Here is a 15862-nt window from a genome sequence, read left to right on the forward strand (position 1 = left end):
CTCAGCAGCCCAGCGCTCAATTAACCAGCCTGGGTTACACTTCGTCTTAAATATCCCAAGAGCTGGCTGCATGCGCGAGTCTCTGCACTACGTCACAGGAAGCGGTGATATGGGGGCCTCATTCGGGTCACATCTCCTCCCCAAGTCCTCTGACAGCCTTAGCACGAGCCCCAATGGGGGAGCATGTCCAGGGCGGGGGAGGTGAAGTCACCTTGGACCCCACAACTGAGACACCCGAGACATCCGAGGGAGAAGAACACAAAAAGGGCATGTGGACGGATGCAGGTGTTACCCACTCAGTCACCCTTAGGGCCGCCCATGAACAGGACAAAGAAGAATTAACTTAACAACAAAGCACTGGGTAGGGAGTAGGATTAGGGACGCAGGAAAGTGACGGGGGCTCACTGAGATTTTCAAATCGACTTCTGGATGGCAGACCATGTTCGCTGGGGAGGGGGTCAGGGAAGCTGGAACAGCTATTTTTTTTTTTTTTAATGTTTTTATTTATTTTTGAGACAGAGACAGAGCGTGAGCAGGGGAGGGGCAGAGAGAGAGGGAGACACAGAATCCAAAGCAGGCTCCAGGCTCCGAGCCGTCAGCACAGAGCCCGATGTGGGGCTCGGACTCACAGACTGCGAGATCATGACCTGAGCTGAAGTCGGACGCCTAACCGACTGAGCCACCCAGGCGCCCTGGAACAGCTATGTATCAGCCACCCAACGATGACCCAGCAAAGCCACCTCCAGATTCCTGACTACCGGAGCCTGTGTGAGACGATACATGTTTATTGTTTAAGCCACTAACTTTGGGGACAGTTTGTTATGCAGCAGTAGCTAACACATCTGTATTTCATTGGAAGCGAGAGCCAGGTCCAGGTGATCCCAAATCCACTCCTAGAATGGACACACCTTCCTCCATGTCCGGGTCCAGTTCAATGACAGGAACCTACTTTAGACCTGAGCATAATGGTGTCAGGGTTACAAGGATACTTCTCACAGCAAGGTGACCCGGGGGGAAATCCTGGATTAGCCATTTAATAACTGTGTGACCCTGGGGAGGTCAGTTAGCCTCTCTGGATTCATGGAGGATTGAATGGGTTGATTTATCCACTTAATTTCTCTTTGAGCTCATAGAGAATATAACTGTGCCCTTCAAACAGTTTCTTTCACATCCTCATCTCTCGTCTCTGGGAATGTGACCTTATCTGGAAACAGAATGACTTCAAGTGTAACTATTTAAGATGAGGTCCTACTGGAGCAGAGTGGCCCTAAATCCAATGACCGGTGTCCTTATAAGAGGGGGATTTGGACACAGACACACATAGGGAGAACATGTGGAACGGGAGGCCGGACAAGTGAGGACAGACACAAAGATTGGAGAGATGTGTCTACACGCCAAGGGACACCAAGGCACAGTGGCCACGCTAGAAACAGGAAGGGCAGGAAGCATCCTCCCCGAGAGCCGCTGCAGGGAGCACAGCGCTGCTGACACATTGATTTTGGACTTCTGGCCTCCAGAACGTGATAGAGTAGATTTCTGTTGTGTCAGGCCCCTGGGCATGTGGGGACTGTTAGAGCAGCCCCGGAAATGAATACAAGGCTCTCTCCACCAGATGGCAGGAGGCAAACTTCAATCAATTCTGGGTAATTCAATCAATTCGCTTTTCCTGGGGCCAGGTCTAAGTTCAAGGGTGTTCCTTGTGGCCTTGGAGAGGGGCAGCTGAGGGGCCTCCTGCCCTCGAGTGTCACTGGGCCCCGCCACTGTCTTGGGAGGGTCCCTGTCCTTCTGCCTGGCCTGTCCCCAACGCAAGTAACCCTGGGCCTCGGGGGGCTTGAGGTCATCTCCAAAGCTTTGGAAATGGAAACCCCTTTTTCTGTCAAACTTTCATCCAGACCCTGGGGCTTCCCGGGCGACCACAACTCAAAAGCCAAGAAGGAAATCTTTGCTTCCTCCCTGCCCCCGCCTCCTCTGTGCCCTGAGCCCTTCCAAAGGGCTCAAGGAAGCCTGCGTCCCTGCTAGCCAGACCAGGGCAAGCGGGGGACAGCGAAAGGAAGGACAGGGTGAGCACAGGCCAGCCCAAGTCCCAGCTATCAGCCCACCGGCATGCGGGGCGTCCACGGGCGAGAGGAGAATGGATGCCGTGGACGGCTCCTGACCTCTGTGCGGACCTAGGGATTTTTCTTTTTTAAGGACCTCAGATCTGCACTGTCCACTGGAACTTTCTGCCAGGATGGGAATGTTCTAGATCTGCACTGTCCAGTGTGGACGGTCGTCCCCAGCCGCGGGTGACTGTGCAGAAATTGACACGCGGACAGTGAGCCTGAGGAACGGAGTTTTAAATTCTGTTTAATTTTGGGGCGCCTGGGTGGCGCAGTCGGTTATGCGTCCGACTTCAGCTCAGGTCACGATCTCGTGGTCTGTGAGTTCGAGCCCCGCGTCGGGCTCTGGGCTGATGGCTCAGAGCCTGGAGCCTGTTTCCGATTCTGTGTCTCCCTCTCTCTCTGCCCCTCCCCCGTTCGTGCTCTGTCTCTCTCCGTCCCAAAAATAAATAAACGTTGAAAAAAAAATTTAAATTCTGTTTAATTTTAATTTGTTTGAATTTAAATAGCCACAGGTACCCAGCGGATACCGTATGAGACCGACTGCCTTGGATAAACTGGTGTGCCCAGCAACCACGGAGAGGAGAGCCAAGCACAGGGGGAGGCAATTAGCAGACTGGCCCATAAATAAAATACGCTTCAATTAAGGGCCAGTTGAGGGATCGTGGGTGAAAACCTTTTCTGCGGCTCCTACGCGGCAGCCCTCGCTTTCTCCTCCACAGACCAGCCACAAAAGCCAAGTTGTGTGTTTACATTAGGACCTCTGGGGATGGTGCATCCCAGGATCTGAACTCCCAGGGTGCCCACCTCCCCCAGCCCCAGACAAAGCGCAGATGATGGGCAAGCGGACTGTTCACTCACTCACTCACTCATTCCTTTGGATCCCAAGCCAGCACACCTACCCAGGTGCCCTGGGGCCTGTGCAAGAATGTCTGAGAATCCTATCAGCGTTGTGTGTTAGGTGAATTTTGAACACAGCATGACCTATAGCCACTGAGATTGCAAGATTAGTGCCAATTCAAACCGCATTTGGGGAAAAATTCAATAAGAAAGGGAGAATGGGGGTGGGGGTGGTGTTGGAAGTTCATTTTTTAAAGGGAATGTGAGGGGAGGCCTCCCGGAGGTCTGGTGACCTCTGAGTGGCTGTCAGGGGGAGACTATTCCTGGCAGAGGAGAGAATGGTTAGTGCAAAGGTCCTGGGGTAGGCAAGACCACGGCACACCTCAGGAGGCATTTGCAAACCAGGCCAAAACAGAAATCTAGAATCCCTGGCTTCCTACAACCCAAACTCCTGAATTTTCCCAACTCCCCCCCCCCCCCCCTTATCTTTTTACCATCCCAAGCCTGGAATACCCACGACCCATTCCTACCCTGGCCTTGAAAAATTGTACCAGAGTCAAGGCCTCTGCAGTTCCCGCTTTTGGTGCTCAGACGCCGGGCTGGGGGCGGGGCGCGGGGGAGGGCAGTTGGGAAAATTCACTGACAAAAATACAGAGCCCAGGGCTTGGTGCTGGGTGAAAGAGACCTGTTACGTTTTCCCCATTAAGGGGGCTTGAAGCGTCCTTCGTCTGCACTGCACGTTATTAATATTGAGGGAAAAACGTTATCAGCCCCCGTGTGAGGACTGGAATGAATGCGAAAGATTCGGCCCCCAGCCCCAGCCCCACCCCTAGCCACAAGCCACTCCCGGGCAAGGCTAAAGACGATCCTCTCCAAACAATGCAACTACACGCCGCCCGCCTCTTTCCCAGGTTGCACCCTCTGACCCCCAGCCCCAGCCCCTTCTAAATATCCTCGCCCCTGCCTGGACCCCAAACTGCCCGCGGCTCTGCCCGCTGCCCTCCCCCCCACAGCGGTACCGCGAGGGTTAAGCGACGGCGCCGGGCGCGCTGATTGACAGCCCGGCCGGCGGCTGGGGCGAGCCGGCCAATCAGCGATAGCGGCCGTGGGCCACGTGGGCAAGCGGCCTCGCGATTGGTCAGAGCCTGCAGCGGCCGCCCGCGGAGTCCGAGCCCACGTGCAGCTGCTGCTCGTTCATTGATCGTCCTCGTGGTGCAGGTGGCGCCCGGCGGGGCGGGGCCGGGGCGGGCCGGGGCGGGGCCCGAGGGGTCAAAGGGCTCGGGGATGAGGGGAGGACTGGAGGGGCGCTCATTCTCAGCCTGAACTTGGTTGCCCCCCCCCCCCCCCCCCACGTAGCTTCCTTCTTGCTGTTCTGGGCCTCCGTCCTAAGGGAGGTGAGTGGGCAGGCGAGTCTCCTGGAGGACCCCAGAGTCCGCGGGGTTGGGGAGGAGGCTGGAAGGCTGGTGAGGGGCAGAAGCCAAGTAAAAAAGGGGGCTTGGTGCCACAGGAGTGACTGGGGTGGAGAGCGGTCCCTTTCCTCGCGTCTGAGACGTCCTAATTCCCCTGGCCAACTCTTACTCATCCTGCAAAACCCCTTCCCAGTGACGTTCACCCGTACTCAAATTTGTCTCACACTGTCTCAAAACTGAGGTTGAAGTTTAGCGTCCTTCTCGGGGGGGTCCCCCAGCCCTGGCAGCAGCTGGTAGGGGGGTGTACGTGTTTGACACCATCTCCCTCCCAGCCCTTGGGATGAGGCCCCTGGATGCGGCCCAGCATCCGTTGGGGCAGCTGGAGGCCCCGGCGTTTGATAACTGAACACAGGATATAGGTCATGCAGTGCTCAGGTCAGGGAGGTGATGGGGATCCAGGCCTGGGTCCTGGAGGGGAGACTGGGTGGGGGGGGGTGCTGGTTCTGTCCCTGGCTGCTTGGCCTTCTGCCCTCAGGACCTGCCATCACTCTGTCGCTTTTAGAGTCTCCTGGCTAAAGTCCTTGTGGCTACTGCCTGAAGATGACCTCTTGGGACCATGTCCGCCCCCAGGAGCACCCTCAAGGCATGAGGAGGCCCCCAGGAACTTTGGTGAGGAGGGCCTGGTGAGGCATTTACCCCTGTGGGTGCTTATTCCTGGAAGCTGGGCTCAAACCTGGCTGTCCTGCTCCTGCTGGAGGGTCACGGGCAAGTGGCCAGGCCTTCAGGCTGGGGGCGCTAACCGGTCACACCTCCCGACAGGTGCCAAGGCCCTTTGTAAATTACACTTGCTTCTTATCCCCCAGGTGACCAACACATGACTGCAGCATCTCTGGTTAATATTTTACAAGTAGAAGCCCCTTGCTCCAGAAACGACCCCTTTCCAACAGTGTGGGCAAACTGTCTCGCAAGGACTTTGCAGAGAGTCCGTGTTTGAGACTTTAGGCCCAGCTGCAAAATGGGAGATACTCCCGGGGTGAGGGGGCTGGGTGGGGACTCACGTGACCGGAGAAAGCGAGTTCCCCTGGAGGTTTCAGGAGGCCCCAGCCCACCCCCTGGGGGGCGGGGAGGGAGGCGCGCAAGGGAGCTGTGGCCTGAGGGCGGCGGGAGGCCGCCGTTCATCCACCTCCTCTCCCCTTCCCCAGGCTTCTCCAGAACTGAACTCCCCGGACGTCCTGGATCAGCTCCGGCGGCAGTTTCCCAGGTGACGGCCGCGCTCAGGGGCTGGAGGTCCCGCTGTGGCCCCCGGAGGGAGAGAGCGTCCCGTCCGCGCTCTCGGTGGCCCCGGGGCCCCTCGCCCCAGAGACAGAACGAGTAATGGCAGGCGGGGAGCCGCCTTGGAGCCCGAAGCAAACGGAAAACCGGCAACACCAATCCGGGCCCCCGCGTACATTTTCGAGTTGTGTTGTTTAGCACGAATGTACTTGCCTCGGTTGTCCGTTTCAAGACCTAAGATCGCGTCTCCTGATGCCGCCTCCAGGGCCTCCCCGGGCGGGGGCGGGGCTGGCTGGGGGGCGGGGCTTGAAGGCTCGTCTCACCGGAGGTTTTCTTCCGCTCAGGCTCCCCCCTCACCTGACGGCGCAGGTGGAGAGCACGTACCACGCGGTGAGCCCCACCGGGCGGGCCCCGGGCGGCCTGGCGAGCCGGGTTTGGGGACCCCCTCTCCTGCGCCTACTCCTGCTTCCTTTGGGCCAGTTTCTTCAAGGGGGTTCTTCGTGAATACTGGCCTCGCTGCAAAAGTTAGAAATTCCACGCGTTTCTTTGGCTGACAGTTCATCCTTGAAGGATAGGCAACAGGAGCCCCTGCTCCTGGGGAGGGTATGCGCTAGTATGGTGCCGTCTTCTAGAACTTTCTGCAATGAGGAGAATGTTCTATATCAGCGGTGCCCAATATGGCACCCCGCCGGCCACACGGGGCCCATGGAGAACTTGTGAGGAACTGGATCTTTAACTTGACTAAGTGTACACTCTTGACTCGTGGCGAGCTCCTTGGACACAGGGCACCTCTAGGCGGGGGGAGAGAGAGAAGTGAACGGAGAAACCGGATTCATAAGCCGTAACCGCTATAAAGAAGCCGGAAGATGAAGGGGGTGGACGGGAGTCAAGATTTTGAGCTGAGATAGTCAGGAAGGGCTTCCGGGAGGAAGTGATGTTCCCTGTGAGGTAGGGAGGATAAGGAGCTTTTCAATCCAGAGAGAGCAGGGAAGGGCATTCCAGGCTGAGGGTGTAGCCTGTGCAAAGGCCCTGGGGCTAGGAATGGGCCTGGAGGAGGAAAAGCCAGGAGGCCCCTGTGGCTGGAGCAGGGAGAGAGGGAGGGAGGCAGGGAGGGGACAGGGACGGGAGCAGGTGCGTAGGGCCTTGTGGTCCTGGGGAGTCTTTGAACGTCACCATAAGAATGAAATCCAAGGGTGTCCCTGATTAGCTCCCACTCTGTGTGGTGGGTGGTGTCCCATTTGATAGATGTAGTGACCGGAGAGGTAGAGCACCTTATCCAGGACCACATAGTTGGGGAGAAGCACGCACAGCGTTCGATTCCTACTCTTGTCCGCTTCCATTGGCCACCCCACCCCTCCCCCGCCTCGGTGCAATCCCTGACGTTCCCTTGCAGCTCCAGAAGATCCGGCAGGGTCTCCAGGAACATCACAAGCAGGTGAGTGATTGATGACCAGGAGCTGGGGTGCGGCTGCCCCTCCTTGAAAGACAGGGAAAACGGGGGGAGAGACAGAGGCTATGACAGGGGCAGGTTGTGGGGGCCCTTGTGGGGCCCGTGGGGAGGACGTGGGCTTTCACCCCGAAGGAGGTGGGAGCCCTGGAGTGCTGCGGGCAGAGGAGGGCAGCCTGACCCGGAGCCCGTCCCCCATCCTCTTGAGGCTCCTCCCCGGCCTGCTCCCAGGTCCCTGCGTGGCTCAGAGGAGGCCAGGGACCTTTTCAGTCAGCACTCTGCAGGTCTGTCACTTCTGCCCCAAAGGGCCTGTCATGTGCCAGGCACACCCGGATTGTGGCCTTCCGTGCGCCTGAGGGTTCTCAGGGCCTGGATCGCACATGAGCTTGGGGGGGGGGGGGCAGGTCTGCACGGGGGGCCCGGGCTCCCAGCACAGGGCTCTGTGCCCGAGCCGAAGCCTGTCTTCCAGTCCTGCCTGTCCTTCCGCCACCTGGCCCCCTCTCCTGGGCGCTGGCAGGACTTTCTGCCTGTGCCAGATGTGACTGGCGGAAGGCCAGGTCCGTGTCTGCAACTTAGCAGGGCCTGGGGTGGGCAGTGCACAGAACAGGGAGAGACTGATGGGGGGGAGGCGGGGGGGGGGGGGCAGGAAGCAACCAGAACACGGTTATTCATTCAACAGCTCCTTATCCATCACCTTCTTGCCAAGTGTGGTTGCAGGCGCCAGGGAAATAGCAGAGAAGGACACAGACGAACCTGTGCCCTTGGGGTGATGAGAGCTTGGTAAACAAGAGCGTCGGACGGTGAAGGCTGGGCAAGGCGCGGGGATGGGACCGAGCCGCCCAGGGGGACAGGAGGGCAGGGGTGGGAGTGAGAAGGCCTGCTGGGAAGGTGACCAGAGAGGGAGTGCAGGTGTCCAGGATGGGAGGAGCAGAATGGGCAGAGGACACAGCCGGGACAAAGGTCCTGGGGCAAGACCATGCCCGTGTAAGTGGCTGGAGCCTAGCGATGAAGGGACGAGAGGAAGGGAGGGGAGGTGGTGCAGGGCTGTGGGGGCCTCGGGGAGGACTGGGCTTTTCCCACAGGGTGGTGCAAGCCTTGGAGGGCTGCAGGCAGGGAGGGGCAGACCTGACTTGGGCGCTCATGGGCGCCCTTTGGAGGACGGACTGTGGGGGCAGGGCAGGAGGACGGGACCGTCTGGGTGGGGTGGTCACTTAATGCTTTGCTGGCGAGAACTGATCAGATTGTGGATTTGGGGGGATCCCCACAGCACTTGCTGAGTATAGGGATGTAGGGGACAAGGCCCCCCGAGAGTTGCTGTTCAAGCCAGGAGCCCCCCTCACACCCACTCCAGGGAGGATCCCTAGAACCCTTGCTGGCCGCGTAGTCCCGCAGAGACTCCTCTGTCCTCTCCCCTCGGTCTCCCACTCCGTTTTCCCAGCTTCCTTGCTGCACATTTAAAATCCCGAGCAGCAGGCTGGCCCAGCCAGCTCCTCTCCCCAGGGAGGGCCAGCTAGCAGGCAGGAGGGAGCTCTTTCCATGCTGAGTGCACTCAAGTGCCAGTAAATTGCGGATTAACGAGCCAGGGCGAGTTGGGGAAGGCTCCCCTGGGCGCGTGCTGCTGGGAGGCCCAGCTGGGGATCCCATCACCCGCTGCCCCAGGAGGCAGGTCCCGAGAGGGGCCACCAGAGGGGGTCCCGCTGCCCACCCCCTCCCTCACCATTCTGCCTGCCTGCCCGGGCTCCAGATGGAAGCAGGTAAGCCCCGTCCTGACTTTGACAAGTTGCCTCTGCTTCTCTGGGCCTCTGTTTTCTCGTCTGCAAGACGGGAATGCCATTCCTGTTAAATAGGACAGACCGCGGTTGGCACCCACACCGCACTGCTTTATCGGCTCTCTCCCTTCATGGATCAGAGCGTTCTCCCAGGATTTTGGAGGTTGCCCTGGGCCAGACAACTCTGGGCGGCTTCTCCGTGCCCACCACGGAGGGGTGCGCGTTGACAAGGCAGGGGTGCTGCTGGCACAGCCACAGACCCAAGACCAGCTCCACGCCGTCTTCTCCGGGAGGCCACGGGAGCTGGGTTGACATTAAACACGTGGCACCAGCCACATTTCGAGTGCCCGGTAGCCACTCGAAGCCAGCAGCCACTGCATTAGACGGGCAGGTCTAGAACATTCCCGCTGTATTTAGTCTGGCACTGGACTAAATGTAGCTGCACTTTGTTCCCATCGAGGTCCTTATCTCACCATGAGGCGGGGGCTCCCCGTCGCGGATTCTTGGGAATAGTGGCCAAGAGGGTTGGTCTGCCCGCAGCCCGGACGCAGGCACGTTCTCGGGACCCCTGCTTCTGGGGTCTGTGCTGTCCTGCTCGGCTGTTGAGCACCTGCCTGAGACTGGAGGAATTGCATTTTTTTTTAAATTTTTTTTTAACATTTATTTATTTTTGAGACAGAGAGAGACAGAGCATGAACAAGGGCGGGGCAGAGAAAGAGGGAGACACAGAATCGGAAACAGGCTCCAGGCTCTGAGCCATCAGCCCAGAGCCCGACGCGGGGCTCAAACTTAATGAACCGTGAGATCGTGACCTGAGCTGAAGTCTGACACTTAACTGACTGAGCCACCCAGGTGCCCCAGGAATTGCATTTTTAAGTTTGTTTATTTTGAGACAGGGAGAGGGAGGGGCAGAGGAAGAGGGAGAGAGAGTCCCAAGCAGGCTCTTCCCTGTTAGCAGAGCCCTGACGTGGGGCTCAGACCCATGAACCGTGAGATCATGACCTGCCTGGAAATCAAGAGTCAGACGCTCAACCGACTGAGCCACCCAGGCGTCCCCCTCGTCGATTTCTTAATACGCTTCCAACACTTAAGCAAACGCACATGTCCCCACGCAGAGGGGCATATGTCCTGGGGTGAGGACCAGATCGGATCCTACCTTCTGCCATTTTATGAAACTGACTGGCCTTTAGGGGTAGGCTTTACCACCTGCTGCTGAGTTCTGGGTACAAAGAACTTTCTTCACACTCAGCCCGGTGCCGAGGGCTCTGTGTTACCACCAATCAATCCGCCCAGAACCATTCGAGGCAGGCAGTGTGTCCCTGCCTCGCACACTGAGGGACACTTGCAGGAGGAGGTCTGCGCCCCGGGGCTGTCCAGCTGCAGAGGCTTACTTGGGACACGTCTGCCCCTCCAGGCAGAAAACTTCCTGCAGACCATGGAGACCTGGAGTCGACCCCGGGGCTTCCAGCCGGGGGAGGTGGGTGCCTGGCCCTCGAGGTGGGGATGGGGAAGGGGACGGGCTCGGGGCCAAGGGCACCCCCTCCCACCCCTCCCAACCGTGTGCTTGTAGGAGCCCTCGAGCCAGGTCTCGGGTGGGCTGGCTGACCGGCACTCCTGGGGGCCCCCCAGCCCCGAGGCTTCCCCGCACCCGGCGCTCCCGACCCCGCCGCGCTCCAGTCTCCAGGGGCCGCACTTCGAGGATGTCGTGGCCGTGAGGTCCTCAGACTGGCTCATGCAGCGCTCGGGGGTGGACGACGCCCCAGCCCACCAGCTGGACACGCCGGCGTCCTGGGACTCGGAGCCCCAGCTCTGGCAGGACGTCCTGACCGAGCAGCTCTGGCAGATCTTCGCCGGGACCCACAATAAGGGGGAGCGGCTGCAGCACACACGTGAGCCTCCCGCGGGCAAGGGGCTGGGGGGTGGGGAGGGAGGGGGCTGTCCAGGGGCAGCACAGTTGAACCTTGTCCTCCTGTCCCCCCCCCCCCCTTCGTCCTAGTGACAGAGCAGGCGCCAGCCCTGGTGAGTGACTGGTACCTGGAGGGCTGGGCTTCTGGCTGGCCGTGATCTGGACTGGGCCCTCGGGCTGGGTGCTGGGGTCCTGGGATCCATTGGGTCCTTAGCTGCGCATGCCCTCGGGGGACTCAGGACTGTGTCCCAAGACTGTAGCCCCACCCAGGACGGGACTTGGGGCTGTTGGCGAGTGCTGTCTATACCGCCTGGGCCTCCCTGAGGTTTCCAGGGTCTAAGACTGACCCTGGGCTGGTCTTCTGGTCTGAACTGATCGCCCCAATTCCCATGGGCAGGAGAGTCAGGACCTGGGACCGCGCTACTCAGGACCAGAACCACGTATGGAAGACACTTTGGGTAATCCCAGTGCGGGGAGGGGGGGCAGCCTGCCCCGAGGACCCACACCCGCCACTCATCTGCTTTTGTCTTTGCCCAGTTCTCAGCCCACCTGTGCCCTCCCTCAGCTCCCCTGAGGGCTCCCACGAGGGGAGCACAGAGCCAGGCACCGAGGCGGACGGGATGCTCTCCCGAGTGGCCCAGGTGAGGCCCCAGCCGGAGCGGTGGCCTCCGTGAAGGCTGGGAGGGCTGGGGCAGAAGGAGCTGAGCGCGACCCTGGTCCCGCCCACAGGAGCCTGCTGGGAGAGCCCGCCCTTTCCTGAAGCCCATGTAAGTATCTGTCAGTCTCCTACCTGCACCTCTGTCCCTGGCAGGTAGAGGGGACCAGGGATGTGGGTGTGTCCTCCCCTTCCACACCAGCACCACCGTATTACTGTCCTCAGTAACCAGAGCTGAGGGATCTGGGTGGAAAGGGGCAGCTCGGAGACCGTCAGGCCAGCATCACTGTCCCTCCCCACGTGACTAGCTCTGGCTTTGCAGAAAGGACTCCCATGGAAAGAGGGTGTTAGAGCTGGGTGCAGACAGTCCTGACCTTGTGGCCTGAGGCTGGGGGAGCCCAGCTGGGGACGAGAAGGCTACCTGGAGGGAAGGGGCGTAGCGGTTAGGGTCTTGATGGATGAGTAGGAGTTTGCTAGGATGGGGCAAAGCATTCCAGGTGGAAGGGGGTGACGTTTGCTTCTAGGAGAGGGAGAATACTTGAGGGGGCGTGGGTAGCGCCGTGGGGGAAGCGAGGCCTGAGAACCCCAACGTCTGCAAAAGAATGAAGCTCCTCGGGTTTGAGGGGTGGTCCCCTCCGGGCGGAGAGGCTCACCAGTAGGCTGGTGCCCCGGGGCTTCCCCTCCCAAGATGCTGGGACCCTGAGGACTTTGAGGACACGTGGAAGAGACCGGACGCTTTGCCCTGGCAATCCAAGAAGCGGGCCATCCCACACAGAATGGAGAAGGTGCGGACGCTGGAACACGGGGAGCCCGTGCTGGCCACGGCTGTCAGCAGCTTCGTGCGACACGCCTTCACCTGTGGCAGGGGTGGTGTCAAAGTGTGGAGCCTGGCCAGCCAGGTGGTGGAGGACAGGTATCCCGAGAGCCACCTGTGTGTACAGGTGAGGGAGGGGCTGGCTCTGGGGGCGGGGCCTGCGGGAGCCAGAAGAGCCGCAGAGGACGAGGACGGTCCCCTGCATCTCTGCCCACCGCAGACCCGCCGGGCCTACCTGCGCACCTGCCTGCTGTCCTCGGACAGCACGACCCTGCTCGCGGGTGGCCACAACCTGGCCGGCGTGGGCGTGTGGGATCTGACCGCGCCCTCCCTGCACGTGAGCGGTGAGCTGCCCTGCGCGGGCCTCACCTGCCAGGCCCTGGCCTCCAAGCCTGAGGACAGCCTGGCCTTGGCTGGTTTCACGGAGGGCACAGTCAGGATCTGGGACCTGCGGGACCAGAGTGTCATCAGGTGAGGCCTGGGCGGGGGAGGGGCGCGGAGTCATCCTGAAAGCCTGAGTGGGGATCCAGCAGCCCCGAAGGAGAGAAACCCCTGGACCACTTACGTTTGCATCTGAGAGCATTGAAGGCCCGAGTTCAGACTTTGGCTGGGTTTCTTCAAAACCCAGTCCTGGCACTTTTGCCTGCCTCGGTTTCCCCATCTGTCACCCGGGTGTGGTTCGGTGGGGGAGGGGAATTCCTGGGCCTTAAGGCTCAGAGTCTCAGCCCTGACCCTCTCCCAATACCCCTTCTGGCCAGGGACCTGCCGGGCCACCCGAATGGGGCCAAGAGCATTGCTGTCAAAGACCAGAACGTCTGGACAGGGGGTCTGGACACCTGTCTGCGGTGCTGGGACCTGAGGGCTGCCAGAGAGCCTCAGGAGTACCAGTTTGAGTCTCAGGTGTGCAGGCTGGGAAGGGTCTGGTCGGCCAGGTAGTAGTAGCTGGGTCTCAGAACAGAGAAGGAGGTGGATGTCGGGGGAAGGGGGCCGGATGGGACCCCACATCTCAGTGGTGCTGGCGGGAAGAGGGTCGTTAGAGATGTTCTCCCCCCTCCAGCCCCAAGAGCATCAGACATTTTCATGTTGTTTCAGGTGCTCATAGCCCCCTTTAGTCTCCGCAGTCAGCCCTTAAGGTAGAGGGAACCAACCTGCTTTACAGATGAGCAGACTGAGGCCCACAGTGTGAAGTTGCGCATTAGGCCCTCGAAGCCGGGAGGCTGGCAGGAGGTCGGCCCCAGGGTGGGTCCCTGTGCCCCTGTCCGCCTCTTGGGCCAGGCTGGGACCTGACTAGCTTCTTCCCTGCCGCCTGCCCCCCAGATAATGAGCCTGTCCCCTAGTCCCCAGGAGGACTGGGTGCTGGTGGGCACAGCCAATGGCCAGCAGTGGCTGCAGCCCACCCGAGGGGGCCAGAAGCACATGGTGGGGTGTAAGGACGGCACCATCCTGGGTCTGAAGTTCTCCCCCCTCGGTGAGTGGCCAGGAAGGGGCAGGCAAGTCCCCTGTGGTCCCCAGACTCCCACAGGATCCTAGCCCGCCTTCCTGACCCCTCCTGACCCCCCAACACCCTTCATCAGCAGGAACCACTCAGTGATGCTTTTCACAGAGGCAAGAGGGAGGTGGGGGGCCACCTCTGCGTCCCAGACCCCCAGGGGCCCTGCCCTCAGATGCCGATTTCCCCCACAAACTGGTCCCTTCCGCCTCCTCCCAGGCCACTGGTGGGTGAGCGTCGGGACGGACGACCTGGTTGGCGTCTATAGCATGCCCGCGGGGGCCGTGGAGCTCCAGGTACCCGGGGGGGGGCAGCGTTCAGGTCTGGGAGCTGAACGCAGGGGTCCTGATGCAGAGACCCCCCCGAGGGACCAGGCTTGAACTGCCAGCAGAGGTGAGGGGCGGGGAGGGTGAGCCCCCTCAGCTCATGCTGGCCTTCTGCCTTCCAAGGTACCCGAGACCTCCTCCATCCTGTGCTGTGATGTGTCCCCCAACAACCGCTTGATTGTCACGGGGTCCAGGGACCACGCCTCTGTGTACCAGGTCACCTACTGAGGGGCTTGGTACCAGTTGTCCTGACTCGGGATCCTTTTTTTTTTTTTTTTTTTTGTCCCTTTCCCCCAGCAAGGTGGAGGCATAATGGTGGAGGGGTGTGGTGGGCGAGCCGGGTCTCTTCCGCATTGCGCAAAGGGGCCGGCGATCTTTGTCACATGTAATAAAGCAATTGGAAATAGCAGAGGGTTCTGTGCGTCCCCCACCCCCCGCCCCACCCCACCCCTGCTCGTCTTGCAGAGGTTTGGAAGGACTCTGTCCAGCTGGGTCTCCCAGCCTCAAGTCCACGTTCGCTGAGAATCTCCTCAAAGCCACTGCCCTGTTGGGAGTGGGGGTGGTCGTGGACCGCTTCTTCCTGTCCCCTCATCTCCCGGAGACGGGTCTCCCAGCCATTTGTGCCATCGAGGGGTGGGGTTCTCCGCCCTTCCCAAGATGCCCTATCGCTTTAGATGGGTGCATCTCACCTGGGGGTGAACTTCACCCCCGGGGGGGGCACATGGCAAATCTGGACATTTCTGGTCGTTGTGACTGGGGGTGGGGGGCTATGCCTGGCACCAAGTGGGTGGGGGCCGGGGATGCTGCTCAGCCCCACAGTGCCCAGGGCGCCCTCCCGAGAGTGATCGGGTCCCTCCCCCACCCACCCCCCACCCCCCACCCCCCACCCCTGTCAGCCCTGTGAGGCAGGTGCAGAACACAGTAGTTCGCAGCAAAACAGCAATGAGTCTCTGGCAGGCTTGTCCTCCCCCCATGGGGACTCTGACCCCACCTGCTCGCCCTGTCCCCTCCAGCATAAGCACCCCCAATCGTGCCAAGAGGTCTGCTTTCCTTGGAGAATTGTCCTCTTCCCCAAAAAGCACCTCCAAAACTCCCCCCGGGGACCCTGCCATCTCCCTCCAGAAGGTTCCCAGGGGCGTCTGGGCCTCCCACCCAGCCACCCACTCACCGTCCTCCACAGCAGCCCCTAGGAGCTTCAGGAACACAGACGTGTTATGTCCCCGTCCCCGCTGACCCACATTTCTAGGGGCTCTCTCTGCTTAAGCCTGGTCTGGAGACCTCGCTCCCCCTGTAGCCGAGGAGGAGCAGATTTCCCTCCATTTCCACCTGGCCAAGCACCTTACCTCTGAGCCTTCGCACATGCTGTTCCCTGTGTACCCACAGTCTTGCATGACCCTCCCAGCTGGTGGTTTCTCCTGTTAGCTCCCGGCTTACCATCACCTCCCCTGGGGCTCTGGTGTTTGCTTGGCAGCTTAGGCCAGGCCAGGTGTCATCGTGCACCAGGCTCTCAGGAATTATCGGTGGGTGGGTCTCAAAGGAAAACTGCACCCCAAAGAGCTCCGTTCTCCTCTATACTCCCCACCCTTTGTACATGGGCAGTGGCTTGGGATGATTCCGTCCGAAGGGCTGGCAGTGAAAGAGATACAGGAAACTTTGGGGCCTGGGCACTGAAAAGCCACGTGTGGGGCACCTGGGCGGTTCAGTCGGTTAAGCGTCTGCTCAGGTCGTGATCTCACGGTTCGTGAGTTCGAGCCCCGCGTCGGGCTCTGTGCCGACAGCTCGGAGCCTGGAGCTGCTTCCGATTCTGTGTGTCCCTCTCTCTCTGCCCCTCCTTCG

General features: G+C 60.3%; 1 protein-coding gene across 2 annotated transcripts; it reads left to right on the forward strand.

The window, feature by feature from the left end:
• The first annotated feature begins 4948 nt into the window (after nt 1–4948).
• On the forward strand, nt 4949–14435 carry TLE6 (TLE family member 6, subcortical maternal complex member). Of its 2 annotated transcripts, XM_047850893.1 has the most exons (16): nt 4949–5017; nt 5551–5609; nt 5965–6010; nt 7014–7055; nt 10251–10313; nt 10407–10725; nt 10833–10855; nt 11140–11200; nt 11280–11383; nt 11472–11509; nt 12086–12338; nt 12432–12682; nt 12970–13111; nt 13529–13679; nt 13920–13996; nt 14150–14435. In XM_047850893.1, the coding sequence occupies exons 1-16, from the start codon at nt 4949–4951 to the stop codon at nt 14252–14254; spliced, it is 1803 nt and encodes a 600-aa protein (XP_047706849.1). In that variant the 3' UTR covers nt 14255–14435. The 2 variants fall into 2 exon arrangements, with proteins under 2 accessions (XP_047706849.1, XP_047706847.1); XM_047850891.1 differs by lacking the exons at nt 4949–5017; nt 5551–5609; nt 5965–6010 and adding an exon at nt 7747–7847 and having other exon boundaries at nt 7022–7055.
• The last annotated feature ends 1427 nt before the right edge of the window (nt 14436–15862 follow it).

Source organism: Prionailurus viverrinus, chromosome A2 (assembly GCF_022837055.1).
Source record: "Prionailurus viverrinus isolate Anna chromosome A2, UM_Priviv_1.0, whole genome shotgun sequence".
Classification (NCBI taxonomy): Eukaryota; Metazoa; Chordata; class Mammalia; order Carnivora; family Felidae; genus Prionailurus; species Prionailurus viverrinus.